The 18,973-nt window shown below is 42.0% G+C and overlaps 1 protein-coding gene across 6 annotated transcripts in view; it reads left to right on the top strand.

The window, feature by feature from the left end:
* grin2ba (glutamate receptor, ionotropic, N-methyl D-aspartate 2B, genome duplicate a) overlaps positions 1-18,973 on the top strand; it is a 178,459-nt gene that overhangs the window by 125,203 nt on the left and 34,283 nt on the right. For all 6 annotated transcript variants that reach the window (XM_008415507.3, XM_017306255.2, XM_081609718.1 and 3 more), the window contains 3 exons: positions 8,007-8,121; positions 14,694-14,902; positions 15,301-15,472. In XM_008415507.3, the coding sequence (XP_008413729.2) occupies positions 8,007-8,121; positions 14,694-14,902; positions 15,301-15,472 (496 nt within the window). The remainder of the gene's footprint in view (positions 1-8,006; positions 8,122-14,693; positions 14,903-15,300; positions 15,473-18,973) is intronic.

Here is an 18,973-nt window from a genome sequence, read left to right as displayed (position 1 = left end):
AGAAACAAAAGGCGAAAGCTCGCGGAGATAGAAAAAGATGGTGGCGGAAATCACTTGTGAGCAATACCACAACAGCAGCGAGAATCATGAGTTTGACAACGGCGGCCCTGACCTTGCCAGGCGTGGACAGGTTCCAGATGAGCTCGGAGTTGGAAAGGTGTCAAGTGCTTTTAAGCTCTGCGAACGGGTTTGAACTCGCGTGGCCGCCGGTAAGCTTTCAGCGGAGCATCTGTGTGTGTGTGTGTGCGTGCGTGCGTGCATGTATGTGTGTGTGTTTGTGGGTGCAGAACGCTCTGAGGCAGCATGTTGACCCGGCGGAGCAGAGGGATGAGGGGATGAGTGTGCGCCTCTGTTTCCTCAGATGTCTTTCTTTCTGTGCGTTTGTTTGTCTTGGCTTTTTTTTTTCTTCCTCATGTCTGAGTCTGGATCAGAACATTTGGCTGTGTTTTTTGGAGCAGACCAGAGGGAGGAGTTTGAAAGGTGGCATTTCTTTTTTGGGGGGATGAGGAGGATGATTGGAACTAGGTCAAGAAAACTTTTTTGTTTTCTTTTCCCCCTGTCATCCATCCTCTTTTTTTTTGTATCTGTACTTTAATCTTTAAATCTGTCTGTCTCTAAATGTCCTTCACTCAGTCATTTCCTCTACGTAGACATGTTAAAAAGTCAAACACTTCTCCTCTTTTGTAATTTCTCATGTAAACGTCAACAGATCAGTTTTACCTACTGTACAGCTGGCAGCTGGCTTTCAGTCCTGTTGTGCAATCCATTCATGAATAATGAAACTCTTACTCATCAATAAGTGTGGACACCGCGGTCTGTCAGACCCTCTTCAGACCTGCGTCTTTCTGGTTCGACACGTGTCCTGGTTAAATCATAGGTGAATGTGTTGAGTTATTTTTTGAAATCCCAGCTATTATTTAGTTTGACTCACCTAAAAATCAGAAATTTTTTACCAACTGAATTTTACAAACTACTTTTTTGAGGAGGGTTTATGGAGGGTTTCAGACATTGACACATGACTCTATTTAATAACCCTATTAGTTTGCTACTTGCAATGATACTTAAAATGGTATTGCCTAGTGTTTGTAAAGCAGCCAATGCAGGAGTGGCATTCATTCCCCTTGCTGATTGGCTGAACCCTGAAGAGCGGAGATAAGGAAAACTATAGCTCAGGAGACCACAAACGTTTTGAGACCAAGATCTACTTTTTCTCTCAGCAGCTGGCTGAGATCTACCACATGACACGAAGATATAGAAATTGTAAATGAAACTATTTTGTATGTGAATATACATTAGTTATAGCAGACATATTAAAGTGATAGAAAATCTATTGCGGTTTCTTCCAATTCATTTAATTTCACATAATTATCGCAATACTAGCCATCCATCCATCCATCCATCCATCCATCCATCCATCCATCCATCCATCCATCCATCCATCCATCCATCCATCCATCCATCCATCCATCCATCCATCCATCCATCCATCCATCCATCCATCCATCCATCCATCCATCCATCCATCCATCCATTTTCTGCCGCTTATCCGGGGTCGGGTCGTGGGGGCAGCAGCTTCAGAAGGGAGGCCCAGACTTCCCTCTCCCCAGCCACTTCTTCCAGCTCCTCCGGGGGAACCCCAAGGCGTTCCCAGGCCAGCCGAGAGACGTAATCCCTCCAGCGTGTCCTGGGTCTTCCCCGAGGCCTCCTCCCGGTGGGACGTGCCCGGAACACCTCACCAGGGAGGCGTCTAGGAGGCATCCTTGCCAGATGCCCGAGCCACCTCAACTGGCTCCTCTCGACGTGGAGGAGCAGCGGCTCTACTCTGAATCCCTCCTGGATGACCGAGCTTCTCTCTCTAAGGGAGAGCCCAGCCACCCTGCGGAGGATACCCATTTCGGCCGCTTGTATCCGTGATCTCGTTCTTTCGGTCATGACCCAAAGCTCATGACCATAGATGAGGGTGGGAACGTAGATCGACCGGTAAATCGAGAGCTTCGCTTTTTGACTCAGCTCTCTCTTCACCACGACGGACCGGTACAGCGCCCTCTTCACGGCAGACGCTGCCCCAATCCGCCTGTCGATCTCCCGCTCCCTTCTTCCCTCATTCGTGAACAAGATCCCCAGATACTTAAACTCCTCCACTTGAGGTAGGACGACCCCCCTGACCTGGAGAAGGCACTCTACCAGTTTCTGGCTCAATTGGCAATACTAGCCAATTGTTTAAATACTTTATGAAATATATTTGTGCTGTTTGATATTTGTTGTGAATGGCATATACCAGCAAACGAACAACTTTATTAGACGGCTGGGGTGGTTCTGTCTAAGAACGAGAGCAAAGCCGCTGTGAACGTTTTTTCAGCTGTTCTGAAAGGAATAACGGACCCGGACGCAGAGGTTAACGATTTGGATCAGACCGTTGGTTCAGACATCCCAGATGCGGAGAGCATTGCAGAGGACATGCAAAAATCCAAAATGAATGTCTCCAAGCGTTTTTGCTGAGAGAGTTTTCTCCAGGGATGGAGCTGTTCTGGTTTGATTTGTTGTTCCTCCGTACTCTTTACAGAACATCTGTATTTACACTCAGACTAAATTACATACAGGTGGACTCTGTTTACTAGTTAGCAGATTTTTGAAGGCAGTATGTTAGATTCCCATGGAGCATTGAGAGAAAGTCCATATTGGCAATAAAAAAAACCCTCTAGTCAGCTTCCTTTACAGGGCGTAATAGAGTTTGAAAACTTTGTTTAAACAAGCTGCATTTGTCTTAGAAAAAAATTGTCATTTTCTTGCACAGCCCTACTTTTTCTGAGCTGCATTATTTAGTTGTCTCTCCTGCGAGCTTTGAAAGGTTTCTCATTTGTTTTCCTGTGCATATGTTGCGCAGGTTTCTTTCCAAAATACTCTGAAATGGGAGTTTAAAAAGACAAGCATTGCCTCAGGTGTCTCTCCTCTTTTCAAGGATGTTAATCCAATCTGTTTAAGAGGTCCCCTTTTCGGGTAGTTTGTCGCCGTAAGGAATTTTAATTTAGCACAACGCATCATTTTCCAAAAATAAATCAAATTAAAGCCGCTTGTCTCGGTTCTAGTAGCTGCTCTGTCGTTTTTGGCTCTACCTTGTTAAAATTATGAACAAAACAAAATAGAAGTATGGTTTTGTTTTTGGTTGTAAATGTAGCCATGACTAATGTCTTACAAGAATAAAGATTCTTCCATTTTATTTGGATTTCAGGTGATAAAACAAAAGTTTAACCTTAAAATGTGAGGAAAACGATGTATGGTTTTTACGGTGTTTGCCGTCTAAAAATCTGAAAAGTGTGACATGAATTTGTATTCATCCTCCTTCTGTCTGAAGCCCCAAAGTAAAATCAAGTGCAACAAGCTGAATCCAGAAATCTCAAAGATTCAAATCTCTTCTTTTTGCAAAAGTAGCAGAGTTGTTGTTTCAAATTAGCCACAAGACATGTAACATGGTGGTGGCAGCATCATGCAGTTAAAGCTTTCTTTTTTTTAAATTTTATCAAGGACAATAAACATGATCAGAGTTGCTGGGAAGATGGGTGGAGCTAAACACTGGGCAGAGAGACGTTCAGATTCCAGCAGGACATTTTCATATGTCAGCATTGCCCAGTCAAAGCACATATCTAGATCCAATTGAGACTCTATATCAAGTCCTAAAATCTGATTATTACAAATATAACAACCGGACTGAGCTTGAGTTAATGGGTAAAAGCCTGAGCAAAGCTGGTGAAAGTTCAACACAAATCGGTTTCAGAAGTACCTTGTTGGCACAGAGGAGTGCAACATGCAAGCCACACTTTTCAGATTTTCACTCGTAAAACCATTTTAAATTTACCCTTTTTGATTTACACGCTACTTTCTGTTGCTCTCTCACATTAAATCCTAACAGAAGTACTTTTGAAGTTTGTTCGCAACATGACATAAAAGTAGAAAAGTTCAACATGCCTTTGTGAGGAACTGTGAATTATCCTCTCAAGTTAAACTAACTTTGTGTTTTTAGAGTGTTTGTGCATCTAGTCTGAATGCACACATGAGAGTACAACCCCGTTTACACACGAAACAACTTCGCACCTCTTCTCCCATTCGCACTGTACACCCCGTGTGTGTGTGTGTGTGTGTGTGTGTGCGTGTGTGTGTACGCTGCACAGCCACAATATGCCACAACACCATATGGGTCATTTTATCACCCCTCACGTCTGATTTTTTTTTTTTCCCCTCTTTGCAAATCCGATACTACAATAATTGCTAAGGAGTGTAATTCATGACTAATTGATGCCGCGGTTAATTTATTAAAACTGACTTATCAATATTTCATGCGACTCCTCCATTATTCACGGCAGAACATGTGCTGAAACCTATCTGTGTCAGGCCCACGCGGCGAGCACGGGAAACATTTGCGTCGCTCGCATTGTCCGACGAGTTCTTGTCGTTTTTTTTGCGAGCTTTGCTCAAGAATTTATTGGGATGAATTGTCGTGGGTTTTGGGTGAGCCAGGTGGGGACAGCACAGCTTGGACGCGCTCTCTGCTGGCCCGGAAGGAGAGCCGACGGGCTCAACGTGTCTGAAAACACGAGGTCTCGTTGGTGGGAGGACGTGTGGCTTCCTCTTATTGTCTTATTTACGCACAGCGTGAACTCAGGATGGGCAGCGAGCTCGTAGCTCAGACTAAAGGAGGCGGTAGGAATGCTTTCGCTGGACTTTTCGTTCTGCGTTTCTTGTGGTGAAGTTGACAGACTGTCGAGGTCCGGCTTTGTTTCAGTCCCTCCGTTCAGGTCGTGTTTACTGTGAAGTCTGTGGCCACACAGGCCTGTCGCTATAAACAGATCAATTAATCACATGATAAATTAAAACAAACTCAATGGTTTGTATGATTGATTGTTTTCCTCTTTTCTATCTCTCTTTCTACCAAAGTCTTCAGTCATTGATCTGAAGTAGCTCCTTGTTTTGAATTCATTTTCTTTGTTGTTTTTGTTGCTTTTATTTTTTTTTCATACTTAAATGTCTTCCAGTTCCAGTGATAAATGCTCATTAGGATTGAAAGTTTATTGATCTTGATGTGTTGTTATGCCATTACCTTTACATTACTTGAAAATGGTCTGAAAACAACGATGTTATTGTTTAATTTCTGGGTCGATTTATCGTCCAGAAAAACTTTTTCATGACGGGCCTGGACCATAAGGTGCGTTTATTATTTATTATAGTAAATTGATCATAATAATGTTTTTGCCATGATGAATTAAAATCCCCCGAACGTGTCCGCATTTTCAGGATTTTCTCCGTTTGTTCAATGAAAGTATTAATAAAAGTCAATAAAGTTGAAAATCTGATTAAATGCAGTCACTGGGCAGTTTAGTGACACAAATCACACGTCTTTATGCGACTGGTGTCCTAAAGAAGCAAAGGGGAATGTTTTTCAAGAGAAATATGTGTGTTTGTGGGGCCATGCTGCCGTCACAACCACACAGTTACCTAAAAAAAGACCTAATAAATAGTTCTTATTGTCACTTTTATGGTTTCACAATGGAACAACAGAATATCATAGTAAAACTTTGAGCCCATATGTCCCACCTCTAGTGTGTTCCAGTAGTAAGCGCCCTTCCACTTCCTCTTTCTATCCCACCTCTCACTTAGTCTCATTCCCACCCTCTGTGAGATTACCGTTGCCACAGCAACGGCCACATATTGGCTCAGGAATCACAGTGGTTGTGGGTGCCGTGGCAACACACTTATGCTTGTGTTTCGCTGCTATCAGAAATGTACATACACACACACACAGACACAAGCTTAAATGTAAGGCCTGAATCACAGTGTTTCGCTTGATTCTTTTTCTCCTTTTTTTTCCCCCTGTAAAGATTAAAGCTGCCGTGGCGTCGAGTCATTTCGTAAATGGCTTATGATTTATGCAACAGATTCTGTGCACTTTGTACCGGTGCCAGGACTCTACAGGACGGGGCTCTTAGCCGGACACATGGGGCTGCATGAGATGGGAAGATTCGGATCATAAGAGCCCATTGGAAAATATCAATATTTAATACAGGAAGTCGAATTACAGAGATACATTGTACGAGACACCGAGCTACAGATGGACCGATTAGCATTACAAATAATCACTTTACAGTCACGTCCACTCGTTTTACTCTTATCTTTTTTTTCAAATATTATCATATGCATCTTGTGCATGGTTTTGATGCAAGGTTACCATGGAAACAGTCACAGGGAAAGTGAGGAGGAGATGGCAGAGTGAGAGATTGAAAGGGTTAAGATGTTTTGCGTGCGTGCGTGTGTGTGTGCGTGTGTGTGCGTGTGCGTGCGTGCGTGTGTGTGTGTGTGTGTGTGTGAAAGAGATGATTTCACCTGACGTGAAAATTCTTGGTTTTCTCTGCACACACTCCTACACACACGGCAACCGTAACCACCGCGAGGCTGCGAGCAAGGCGCAGCGTTCACTCACAGACGGATCAAACGATCTGGTTTGGCAGAAGCAATAAGGTTTTCTTATTTTCCCTTACAAACCCAGATGTGCACACGCCAAAATGCGAGCTGCTTTGTCTTCCACCGGCCCTGTCGGTAAATGTTTGCCGTGTTGAAATCGCCGCTGTGTTGCTTTAAACGACGAGTATAGGATGCAGCGTCCGTAAAATAATGGCGTTCATTGCACTGCGCTCTTTTTCTACCTGTAGGAATTCCTAGGAGTCGCACTGTAAGGGTAATAGTAGAATGAAAATCAAGGAGACATCTTTAAACTGTCTAAAAAGTCACACAACAACAACAGCACGAATGACTCCCTGGGCAGTATTTGGACACCCTAATTTGGTCAGTACTAGTTTCCTGTTCTTCTGTATCAAACTGGTCATTCTTCTGTTTTCATTATCATCATTGGGTTTTTATTGGCCTGGCTAACTCCATAATTTTACTCCAATTGGTCTGGAATCAAGATGCTTTTCACTGATTGGTGTATTTGGGGACCATTATCATCTTGAAAATATTTCTAGAATAATTCCTCTTTGGCATAACCTATGCAGGTATTTAGATTCTTGTATGCTGTAAATTAGCCACTTTGGTATGAGAAAAGGGGTTGCAATGATTCCAATTTTGTTTTTAGTTTATTTCTGAGTTGCTAAATATAGTGACTCAGAAATGGTTGGTTGCGACTGGGGATGATTATTGTTTCTGCACATGTGCAGTCCTGACCTGGTGGCCAAGTCTGTCAAGCAGCACTTTCTCACGGCAGAGTAAAAGAGGACAGTAGCTGAGTTTCCATTGCTAATGTTGAAAAAACACAGTTTTGCAGTTGCCGTGTTTCCATTAAATAAGAAACGCAGATTATAATTACACATGAATGAGTTCTTTTCGCTCGATAAGTCATTAAAAAACAAGCCGCGCCGTCATCCTCCAACCACTTCCTGTCGCCTACTTCCTGCGACTACTGGTTTCCGCTGGTAGTAACGTCCAGTTGCTGATCATGATGCGAAAAAAGTGTTTCCATTGCAGTTTTGTGAAATAAATCTATTTTTGATTAGGCCAAAAAGCCACCTCAAGTTTTGTTTTTTTTAATAGTGTGTGATTTTGTAAATGAGACAAGGGCAGTAAAGAGTCCAGGATTTTGCAACCTTGAAGAGATGATTGGTAACTTTTAAGGCGTTTCAGTTGTGTGAAGTCATTGATTATCAGATTGGAACTGTTCTTATAGATAATTGAGAGAACAGTGACCATGAATCTAGAATACACATTTTGTAGAATTTTGGAATTGAAAGAGAAATAAAAATGAGAAGAATATTGTTTGACATTGTCTAAGTGTTACGTTTTTGAGCAAAGATGTATAAGATGTCAAAAAAAAAAGTCTCTTCACTGTTTAAAAGCAACCACACCATTCAACACGATATACTTAGACATCTATTGCAAATGTAGGACATATGTAAATTGGTGCCGACAACAATGTTTTTCAGCAAGTGATACTCTGTCCCTCTCCTCCTTGTTTCTCTCTGCAGGTACCTGATGAATGTGACATTTGAGGGGCGCAATCTGTCGTTCAGCGAGGATGGGTACCAGATGCACCCCAAGCTTGTCATTATTCTGCTCAACAAAGAGAGACAGTGGGACCGGGTAAGACGGAGCGAGACGTGGCAGCGTCTGGTTGTCTGCTTGTGACTCAGTTTTCAGATGTCTGGAGGAAAAGCTGTACCTGCTCCATGCTTCTTTTTTTACACACGAAGCTAATTGTTGGCTCACCCAACAGGCGGATTGAGGGGAAGGTCTAGGTATCCGTCTCCCTCCGGACCTATTGTGGGATTTTTACTGTTTAAGCATTTAAACGGCGTTAGGCTTCTGAAGCGCTGCTCTGATTAGATATCATCAACTCGGTGAAGGTGCCTTTGGGCCATTCAATTCAGCAGAAGCCTCTGACTTCAGATGTGCAGAGACTGCTGATCTAGAAGTAAATATTCAACAGTTTAATGCTGCTGTTTATGGTGCTAGTATGTTTAGTTTAACTAACTTTGTTTTATTATGAAATAGTGTCACTTTATTTTGAAGAAGCAGAATCAGGTTGTAAACGATACATGCTATACTTTTTGTATGCTACAACCTGTGAAATCCAGTTGTTCACGTCACTTTTAGGTGACTTTATTTTTATTTTTTTCTGACATTTGCCCTTAGAAAGGAGTTCTGGAAATGATTCAAATCACTTTGGAAATCAATTACCTAACATCCAGTTTCATGTCAATACTATTGTTAAAATTATAATTGATATTTTATGTGATACACCAGCTCAGTTACAAAGTGCTAAGAAAATGCCAGATGTTGTGACATTTCAAAAAACAAAAACAAAATGTTAAATGTGTGTTTATTCATACATTGAAGAGTAGGCTGTTGCTACAATTACAGCAGCAACATGTCTACGGATGGCCAAAAGGGACAAAATTAAACATAAATCATGAATAAGTTTATCAGTCAAACTTGGCCGTCAAAGTTGAGAGTTATGGGCGGTTCTACCACTGATCTGGTGAACTCCACTAGTTCAGCCTGATTCTTTGAGCCAAATTCGACTTTATCCAATCCGCCATCATCACCTGCTGTTACAAGTTTGGTGTCCATCTACAGCGAACATTTCGGGCGAGAGGCAGGGTACACCCTGGATGGGTGGGTCGCCAGTCTGTCGCAGTCATTGCAATCAATTGTCTATTAAATAAATTATATAAACATTTATTTCATGGTGCATTTAATTAATGAATTAGCGCTGAATTTATTTTTGACCCTTCTGGCTCCTTGTACATTTTCCTGTATCACTCCCTAACAGTTCAAAGTTAATACTGACAGTACTTAAGTTTCAATGCAGATCCTCAAGTGGATTTAGGTTTGGACTTTGACTGGGCCATCCTAACACACAAATATGCCTCTATTTGAACTATTTATGACTCTAACCAGTGCTGAAGAAAAGCTTACCCACAGCATAACGCCACAACCACCGTGTGTTACCATGGCATTGCCCTCTGGCAAACGTTTTAATGTTTTCTCTCTACGGTTGGTTTATTCCTCTCACTCATCCACACAGCTCATGTTCCTGCAGTGAAGTAAGTGACTTTTGAAGGCGATTGGTTGCACCGAGTGTCTCCTGCTGGAAAAGGTGGTGGATTACAAATCCACGACATACGTTTCTGAAATTTATTTGAAAAAAATAAAATACAAAGTATTGACCAGAATCTGGTTCAGAATCAGTATCAATACTTGAAAATTGATGAGTCATGGTGGGTAGAACTGCATTATGAAAGATAGTTCTGAAAATAAATCTCCAACATACTCTTTAGATTTTTCTTTGTAAAAACCGATAGTGTTGCATCATTTATCTTTGCACTTTATGATCGTGAACTACATTACGTTGCTTTATCAAATCTATTTTTTAAAAAATGGAGAAAAAAAAACTAAATGGGTCTAACATGACAAAACATGAAACAGTTAAATGTGAAACTGTAAACTTGGACATAAACTACACAGATATAGTAGTTGTACATCTGCGTATCCAATCAGATTCCACTGTATGTTACAGCGAAGCTCCGTTTTTTTGGATGCGCTTCATAAACAGTTGGAAAAAGTCTGGAATGTCGACTCGAAATCTTTTTATGAGCATGAAAAACAACAACATTCCTGTCTGCTGAACTTCAGTCCATTCATGAAGACTCTGAGCCTCGGCTCCACAACATATGTTCTGCATCCTCAGGGTTAGAACCTGCAGGCTCGCTGTGTGGTACTTCTGTGCGAAGCGTGCATAATTTCCCCGAGTGTGCGTGGGTTATCTCTGCAGACTCCATTTTCCTCCCACAGCACAAAGACTCGCAGGTTAGGCTTAATTGCTGACTTCAGAATTCCCGTAGGTGTGGATGTGCCTGCCGATAATTGCCTGTCTTTTCAAGTCGACCCTGTGATTGACTGGCAGTCCGTCCGGAGTGCACCACCCGCCTCTCCAGCTATTATAGATATCCCCCTCACCCTCACTTTAGCACAGCAGCAACTATAGATACAAGAGAAAGCGGACTAAACAGAACATCTACTGTTCATAAGCATGGAGGCCTTTGAACTGAAGAAGTGGGATACTATTAGTAGTAAGGGAAAAAAAAAAACTTCAGGTAAACTTTGTGCGCTGATTCAGCTTGTTTTGAACAAAACCCGGCCTTAAAAATCCGTTTTATGATATGATAATAAACAGAATAAAAAGCGACGGAGCGGAGAAGCCAGCGGTGTGCATATGGCATCGATAATTCAGCCACCCAAAATGAACCTGTCGCCGGCCGCCACCTGCCGAGTCAGCACGCATCTGTGTTCGAGATGATCCCGCGCCGTCTGACTCCCTCACCTCTCTCTCTTTCTCTCCCTCTCTCCCCCACTGCTTTCTATTCTCTGTACATCTCTCCGTCTTCTGCCTCTCTAATCTATATTCTGTCCTCTGATCAGAGAACAAGGTGAGTCGTTCCCCTCTGGTCTCCCTCTTCTTTCTCCTCCACCTCAACCTCCCCGCTTTATCGCTCATGTTTAATTCCCAACTTGATTTCCAAATTTTCTCGGCTCCCCCCACCCCTCCCGTCTCCGACAACCTCCGGCTCCTTCTTTCCTCCGCCGCCTCTGCAAAGTGGTGCGGTAACGTCCGCTTCCCGTCCGTCCTGTCTTTCTTCTGTCGTTTCTCACACTGTTTCGGTCCAGACAGAAAAAAAAGGAGCTGCGTTGTGCTCCGGGGATACACAGCCTCTGCCTCATCCTTTCCAGGCCGTGTTGCCAGGTTTGTGTTTTATCCTCCCCCCCAGGAGAGAGCGATGTGTTTGAACACATTTCCATATTTAATGAGTGTGCAAACTGGACTTTACACACTTGACCACAGTTCCCCGCTCTTGCAATTAAGCTGTGGCGAATTGTCTGATCCGTTTCTACTTCATTCCCCTTCTGTTCCCCTTGATGAAAGGGGACTGGCACGTCCAGGTAGTTTTTTTTTTTTTTTTTTCCAGAGTGGCATTGGGGGGGGGAAATTGACTAATTGGTGATGCTTGTTCGGTGGAGTAGAGCTCCAGGGGCTGGAGGGCCCTCCAGACGTACAGCTGGACACTCTTCTACTCAAGATCCAGCATTTTGCATTTGAATGAGTTCCATGTGAACTCTCTTACCGCCCTCATTTACTTCAGATTCCACTTTTTATTCAGCAGAAATATCTGTTTTTATAGCTTGTTTTCTTTAAATCTTCCTGTTTTTTTTGTTTAGTTTTTTTCTTGCGATCTAAATTCTGCCTGATCCTCTGTATCAGCCTCGTCCTTCTGGTTAACCTTGTTCTCATTTTCTACCACCAGTCCCAGTCCCACCCCTCCCTCTCCTGCTCCTCTCTTCTCCTCTCCATATTTAAACAACGCATTTACGCAACATGTTTGGATGCGAGCGCAATCACTCAATGACAGGAGCATCTCGATGAGTTTGTTATAGTTTTCAGATCAAAATGTAGGTATTGAGTCGAGAGGAAGTAAAAAGTGCGTTGGAACAAGCTGCTTGACGTCCAGCGTGAAGTTTCCACAGTGCACAGCTGTTTCCTTTAAAATCCTTGTCTGCATTTTTGTGACACTTGTGGTGTTTCCATTAAATAAGAAATTAAACTAAAATCCCATGTAAATACGCTTCTTCACACGATAAGTCATTAAAAATCATGGCAGCGACAGATGTAAACAGTTACATGACATTTATTCATAACTCAGTCGTGGCGCTAGCGCTCATCTGTCAACCAATCAGAAGAGACGTCGGTGTCTAATTCGACCGTTGCAGCGATTTGGGTAAATTGTAGTCAATGATTTTACAGAAGAGTTTTATAAACTGCGGTGCTGTGAGAGCTCAGCTGCACTTTGTCTGAAAAAACAAACAAATGATCATCCTCCTACTACTTCCTGTTATCTTCTTTGTCGTTTTCACCAGTATTAACATCCTATTGTTGACAATGTGACTCATGTGATGTGAAAAAAGTTTTTTTATTGCAGTTTTACAAAATTTTTACAAAATCTTTTTTGATATAACTGAAAAATCACCACAATCTAGTGCAACAACATTTCAGCGTAAAACTTGTGGGTTTTTTCCAAATTGGCTTGTTTCCGTTATAAGCAGATTTCTTTTCGTACTTTCAATTTACATAATTTTATGATCAATGTAAACTCACCCAGTGACGATGTCAGCAAACTTGTCATTTGCTGGTGTTTCTTTGCTGCGATTAATTTGGTCCATAATCCAAAGGACTCGTGTTTCTCTCTTCTGACAAGCTTAATGGTGATGCTGAATAAATTTTCCAGCAGGACTTGGCATCTGCCCATACCCACAAAGACACCAACGCCTGCTTTAATGGCCACGCCATCGCCGTGACTGATGGGTTAACAAAATGCTCGGACCCGAACCCCACACAGAATCCATCAGGCCCTGTCAGGACCGAGATGAGAGACACCAAACCCAATAGTGCTGATTACCTGAAGGTCACTGTTAAATCAACTTATACTAGACATGTTGCAATCAGATTTTAATGCAGGCATTTTTACATTAAAATTCTTCCTTTGTGGGTTATTGTGTAAGTTAATGTGTGTGTAATGAATCTTTACAAAATATGAGTTTCACTTCTTTAATTGAATGACTGAACTGAATTAACTTTTTGATGATATTCTAATTTTTGACATGCACCCGCGCTTCCGCATAATAATTTTCAGAATTTCATTTGCAACTTGAATGCCTGTGGGTTCTGTGGACACGTTTACTTCATTGTCTTTGAGTTACTTTTTTTTTTTTTTTACTTTTCATTATCTTCGTTTTCTTCCTTCCTTTTGTTCCGTTTGTGACCGTTGTGGTGATCCGGTTATCATTTCCCCGGCTTAACCCGCCATCTTTGTCTCCTTTTCATTGATTTGGCCTCTTCACTTCGCCTGCTTGAATCAGATACGGTCCATTGTTCCGTTTGGTCAGTTGTGTCGATTATTCAGCAGGAGAATCTGACCCGACTCCGCGAGGCAACCAGACGCACCACATTGTTTGTCTAAGCTGCTGGGCTAAGAAACCGAAAAAAGTTGTGTTGTCTCGTCTCTCTTTTGCCAACTTTCAGTAAGGATGAAGTATCATTCTTTAGATTCTTTTCACCCGATATAACCTGTGTATTACACGGGCAGATGGCCCACCTGCAATAAAATGCAGGACGCTCAACATGAGACTTTAAAATCCCAACTGGGTGAAGATGTTTTTGCTGTAAGGCATGCATACTCCATATTCCTCTTTGATGATATGCCTCAGAACTGTTTGTAGCTCCAGAGCAGCCGTTATTTTTTTATGGACTGAAGCTACTGTAGTGTGAAATGCGATCTGATTTCATTTTTAACTTTGATTCCTGCCAGGTGAGGCGTTGAATGCTTATAAGGACAATCGTCCACAGCGGAGCCAGTGGGGGGGAGGGGGGAACACTAAAAAAAAATATAAAACAACAATAATAAAAGAATAAATGTTTCATTTCATCTGAGCAGAGCCATAATCGTTATAGGCCAACATAAAGCAGAGCGTAACTGAAAACGATACTTGGGTTTTTGACTAAATAAAATTTTTTGAAATCGTTTTCTTGTACTTGTTTTCATCTCCTTTACTTTAACAGCATTGAGCGTCCAGTACTCTCATTAGCCACCCAAAAATCACCTAAAAAGTGACAAATCTTTCGTGCATGTTTGAGAAATCCTTTAATCTCCCGTGGCAACCATTCCATGCAGAAAAAAAGCGATGTAACCAAACACTGCCTTTTCTGAGAGTCTACTGAGGTCATTATGTGAGCTACTTCTCAGTGAAATGGTGGTAAAAACTTTGTTAAAGGGTTAATAGAGGAAAGTTGCTGATAGGACTTCCTGAAGGCGGAGTTTCAGATAAAGCAGGAGCTTCTTAAAGAGACAGAGGCCCAATATCAAAGTGCTAAACTGCAAATTAAATTTTTTTAAGCTATGTTTGATGTATGTAGTAATTTTATAATAACTGAAGGTAACATAGTGAGTTAAATGTGCTGCAAAATAGCACAATGTGCCTGGAGTATACATAATACTTCGCCTTTAAGGGGCATGAATGCCTTTGGATGGCACTCCATGTGAGAAAAACGAATGTCTTGAAGGTGAAACACTGTTGAGTTTGTTTTCTGCATGTCTCTGCAGGTGGGTAAATGGGAGAACGGCTCCTTGTCCATGAAGTACCACGTGTGGCCTCGCTACGAGCTGTATGGAGGGGCGGCGACCAGGGAGGATGACCACCTGTCCATCGTGACGCTGGAAGAGGCCCCGTTCGTCATCGTGGAAGACGTGGACCCGCTGAGTGGGACCTGCATGAGGAATACCGTCCCCTGCAGAAAGCAGATCAAAATGCTGTGAGTCTGTGATCCAACATGGACCAAATCATGTTTAACAGAGTCGAGATTAACAAAGTGTGACATATTTATCTTCACACATGTTGCTACGAATTGTTGGGGTTTTTTTTTGTTTTTTTTCTTCTTCTTCTCCAACCCATCTGTCACAGTAGCTGAAACTGACCGTAGCAAAAACCACATCCACAATAAATAACAAAAAAACACAAAAACTGGCAGCCAAGTCAATTATGGAGGTTTCTCACGGTTGCTTTACAGCGCCGGAGGTAAAATAATTTCACACTTGGACAGTGTGAGAACGACAAAGCCAGAAACGCTAAACAGCATTCACGACTGAAATCACCAATTCAGACAGATGCACGTTTTTGGATTAAACATTGTTTATCTCTCTGTTTATGCAGCAATCAGACCAAGGAGGCGGGGATCTACATCAAGCGTTGCTGTAAGGGCTTCTGCATCGACATCCTGAAGAAGATCGCCAAGTCGGTCAAGTTTACGTACGACCTGTACCTGGTCACGAACGGGAAGCATGGCAAAAAGATCAACGGGACCTGGAACGGCATGGTGGGAGAGGTGAGGGGAAGAGTATAAATTTTATGACCCCCCCTCCCCATCGCTTATTTCTGTTTACTCTGCTTGTTGTTGCTCTGGCTTTCCACTTCCAGTGTTTAAACAGCGCAGATCCGACAGATTTCACAGGTCAACAAATTCAACTCTGCCATATCCCTGAAAACCGTACCGCCATGTCATTTATCATTTGTCGTGCGAAACTTGTGAATGAAGATTGCACCTAATTCACTGTTTGTGACACTGTTAATAACGTTACTGAGGTTTTATGGCGTTGTGAGAACTGGTGCGGTCAGAGTGTGTGCTGCTGTGCTGTGTTTGGCTCCGTGTCAAGTGAAGACAGGAGGAGAGCTATGAAATGTTTGAGGTCAGCACAGAAAATGCTCCATTACCAAACAGACTTCGGTACACAGAGATCTGAAGTCAATTTTAGTCAGTAAATAATTGCAAAAACAACAAATGATGCAGAGGGAGGGGGATGTAGTCGTCATTTGAGTCCAAACTTCAGCTGTTTTCCATTAGTGCCCTTGATTTAATGCATTTCTGCAACTCTCCTTTAAATTTATGTTTAAGCAATTGCTCTATGTTTGGTTGGGTTTCTGTCAAGACTAAATTAATCTCTATATATTTTTGATCTGTAATTGACCTAATACCAAACCTCTATGCCCAGTATGTGAATAATTTCCAGTCCAATCCAAAGTTTATTCCTGCCAAGTATTTAAAAAAAAGGTCTTCAAATGTCACTTCTTAGGCAGAGAACATGTAGAAGAATTGTACTTTTATTCTGCTGGCAAGTGTTAAAGTGACCTTTCTGTCTTTAAAAATGTTTCAGTCTCCACTACTTGACAGTACTGGATTAACTTCCCTTACTCTTTAGGAATTAAAGAGAAAAATACACTACTTCATTAACTACCTGAACAGAGCCTATCCCTTATTTAAAATGTTATAGCTATGTTTATAGTTCCATTCAGATTTTGGGGTTTTTGGATCAAAAACCTTGGCTCTTGCCAAACTACCTCATATGTGTTTTACATCATCTGGTTTTCAGTCTGCCAAAACCAATTGCTTTGGTGTTGACAACGTTTCTAATGACTATTGGTTCCATGTCAAGGTTACTGTCAGTAAGTCTGTAGGTGCCAACTGTGTTTCTGTTGACTGATCTTGACGTTTTGTTAATGAGGGAAGCGGTAAGCCAATCGATTGTACCCTAAAGGTCATCCGTTGGAAACATGCTGAGTGGCTCAATGTCTGAACGTTTACACAAAAGACCTTCACAAGTCACGGACATCATGCATCTACCCCCACCCGATTAGGACTATTTCTATTCAATTTACATTAAAACCGACCCATTTAATGTCTCACATAGAGCCATTATTGTCATCCTGCCAGCGTCTTTAGTGGGTACCGAGCTGTAAATGTGGTCACCTGAAATAAACCCCGTCAGCCAGGCTAAAAGCACGGTAATGCGTCTTGTCCCACAGAGGAGAGGTCATTAGGAAGACAAAGAGCTGCGTTCAAGAACCTCTCTAACTCACAGACACACACAGACAAAAACATTTATAAAAGATTAAAGAAGACTCGAGGAATTTCTCTCTCTCTATTATCTATTTATCTACCTATTAGTGTAGCTAACTAGTTACCATTTCAATAAGCTAGATATGTAGTTATCTATTTATCTAGGTAGCTAGATATGTAACTGTCTAGATAGATAGCTATGTAGTTATCTAACTATGTAGCTGCTAGCTATCTAGCTACATAGATTGTAGATAGCTACTCAGCTAGCTAGCTACTCAGCTAGCTAGCTAGGCAGCTAGCTGAGTAGCAAGCACGTCACACAGATGCCACATTCTTTTAATTCAGTTCACATGTGGAACATCCATGTACAAAACTAAAGCAATTATATACTCACCTTGCAATTAAAATGGACCAAAACAACTCAGAACCTGCAGCCACAGCGCTTATGGTAAAATAAAGGTGGACTGAGCCAAAGCTTTAGACAGTTTGAGTCTGATGGCTAAAGAACGAATGAAGCTCCTTTAGATCGTGATTCTGAAATGGTCCAGATCTTAAACCTTTTTATATAAACTGCCAAGAAAAGTGGAGTAATATCCAGCCAGAGCATTGCCACATTCTTGTTAACGCCTACAAAAATGATGTAGTGTGTGTGTTTTTTTTCTTCGTATTGCCAAGAAACATTTGTGAAATATTATTATATACTTTATTCTTATTGTCTAATTTTGACACTTTACAGCAGGGGTCCCCAAACTACAGCCCACCTCCACATTTGGTCCGGCCCCCTGAACAATACCAGAGAGCCTTCAGATTTTTTTTCATTTACCATATTTTCCGGACTATAAGCCGTTTATATGTGGATTTTTCTTCAACCACCAGGGGGCTCTTTAGCAGGAAGTGAATCATTGGAAGTCTGGTTTCTTGCGTGCCAACATTGAGCCCACAAGCAGCAAAATGAGTAAGAAACAGATCAGATGTCTTTGGAAAGTTTCTTTGCAAAGGGGAAAAGGCCCAGGGAAGAGACAGCAGAATGGATTTATCCCGAACCGGTAGGTGAGTCCCACATTACAAGCCGCACTACGTAACATACAGCGACCGGCTGCTAATGAGGCAATGAAGCTTCAAGCTGCTTCGCCACGTAGAGACCAAGCAGGCTGTGGATATCAGCAACACCTCGGGTGTTATTGTCTCTCGTCACTCCCAGATGGGACCGTCTCGTTGCAGAGAAACAAGCTCAGGGCTCCCGTTAGTCATTATCCTGAGTTAAAATTTTCACGAAAGTAAAATGTTCGTTTTTGTGGTGCTTCTGTTATTTTGAAGGGATATATAAACATTACCATAGCGACCAGAGTCAGAGCGTTTGGGCAGTGGTTGAGAGGAGAGGAGTAGAGCTTGTGAGTCTCAAGTCTGGTTTAGACGGAAAGTTTTAAGAATGTCGGCCGATTCTCCAAACCTCTGTGACCACAGAGCTGATAAAAGTACAACAGGTTCGATCGGTTCGTGTCTCCAAGGCAGGAGCAGCACGAACCGATTCCAGTCACGAACATCGCAATTCCAGAGGATAATTCAGTAAAACCCCCAACATAGCGGAAACTTAGAATAACCAAACACGGATGACGATGTAGAAGCAGTAGTGATAGTTTGTGGAGGCATTTTAAGACATAAAAGATGTAACAAAAAGAAAAGGCGGTAGATAAAAGAGGCGGGAGCAGACGCTCTATTTGCTGCACTATGATTTGGAGGTGAATATGTTTTTTCATAGTTAACATTTTTAACTGAAATAAACACAATAATGACCTTTAGATTTAATAATAAAAATTTCCACATATCATCTCCGATATCCACCGGACTCTCAGTTGCGCGATATGTCCGGTGTTTGGGATTCCCCTACGTCACTGCGCTTTTTGATTGGCTACCTGTCACATTCAACAGGTCATATTCTCGTTCCAAGTCAGGGAAAACCCTACAGGCTGCGATAAAAGGGCCAAGACAACC

The sequence above is a fragment of the Poecilia reticulata genome, chromosome 8 (assembly GCF_904066995.2).
Source record: "Poecilia reticulata chromosome 8, P_reticulata-male-v2, whole genome shotgun sequence".
NCBI classification, from domain to species: domain Eukaryota; kingdom Metazoa; phylum Chordata; class Actinopteri; order Cyprinodontiformes; family Poeciliidae; genus Poecilia; species Poecilia reticulata.
This window is presented reverse-complemented; position numbering and strand designations above follow the sequence as displayed.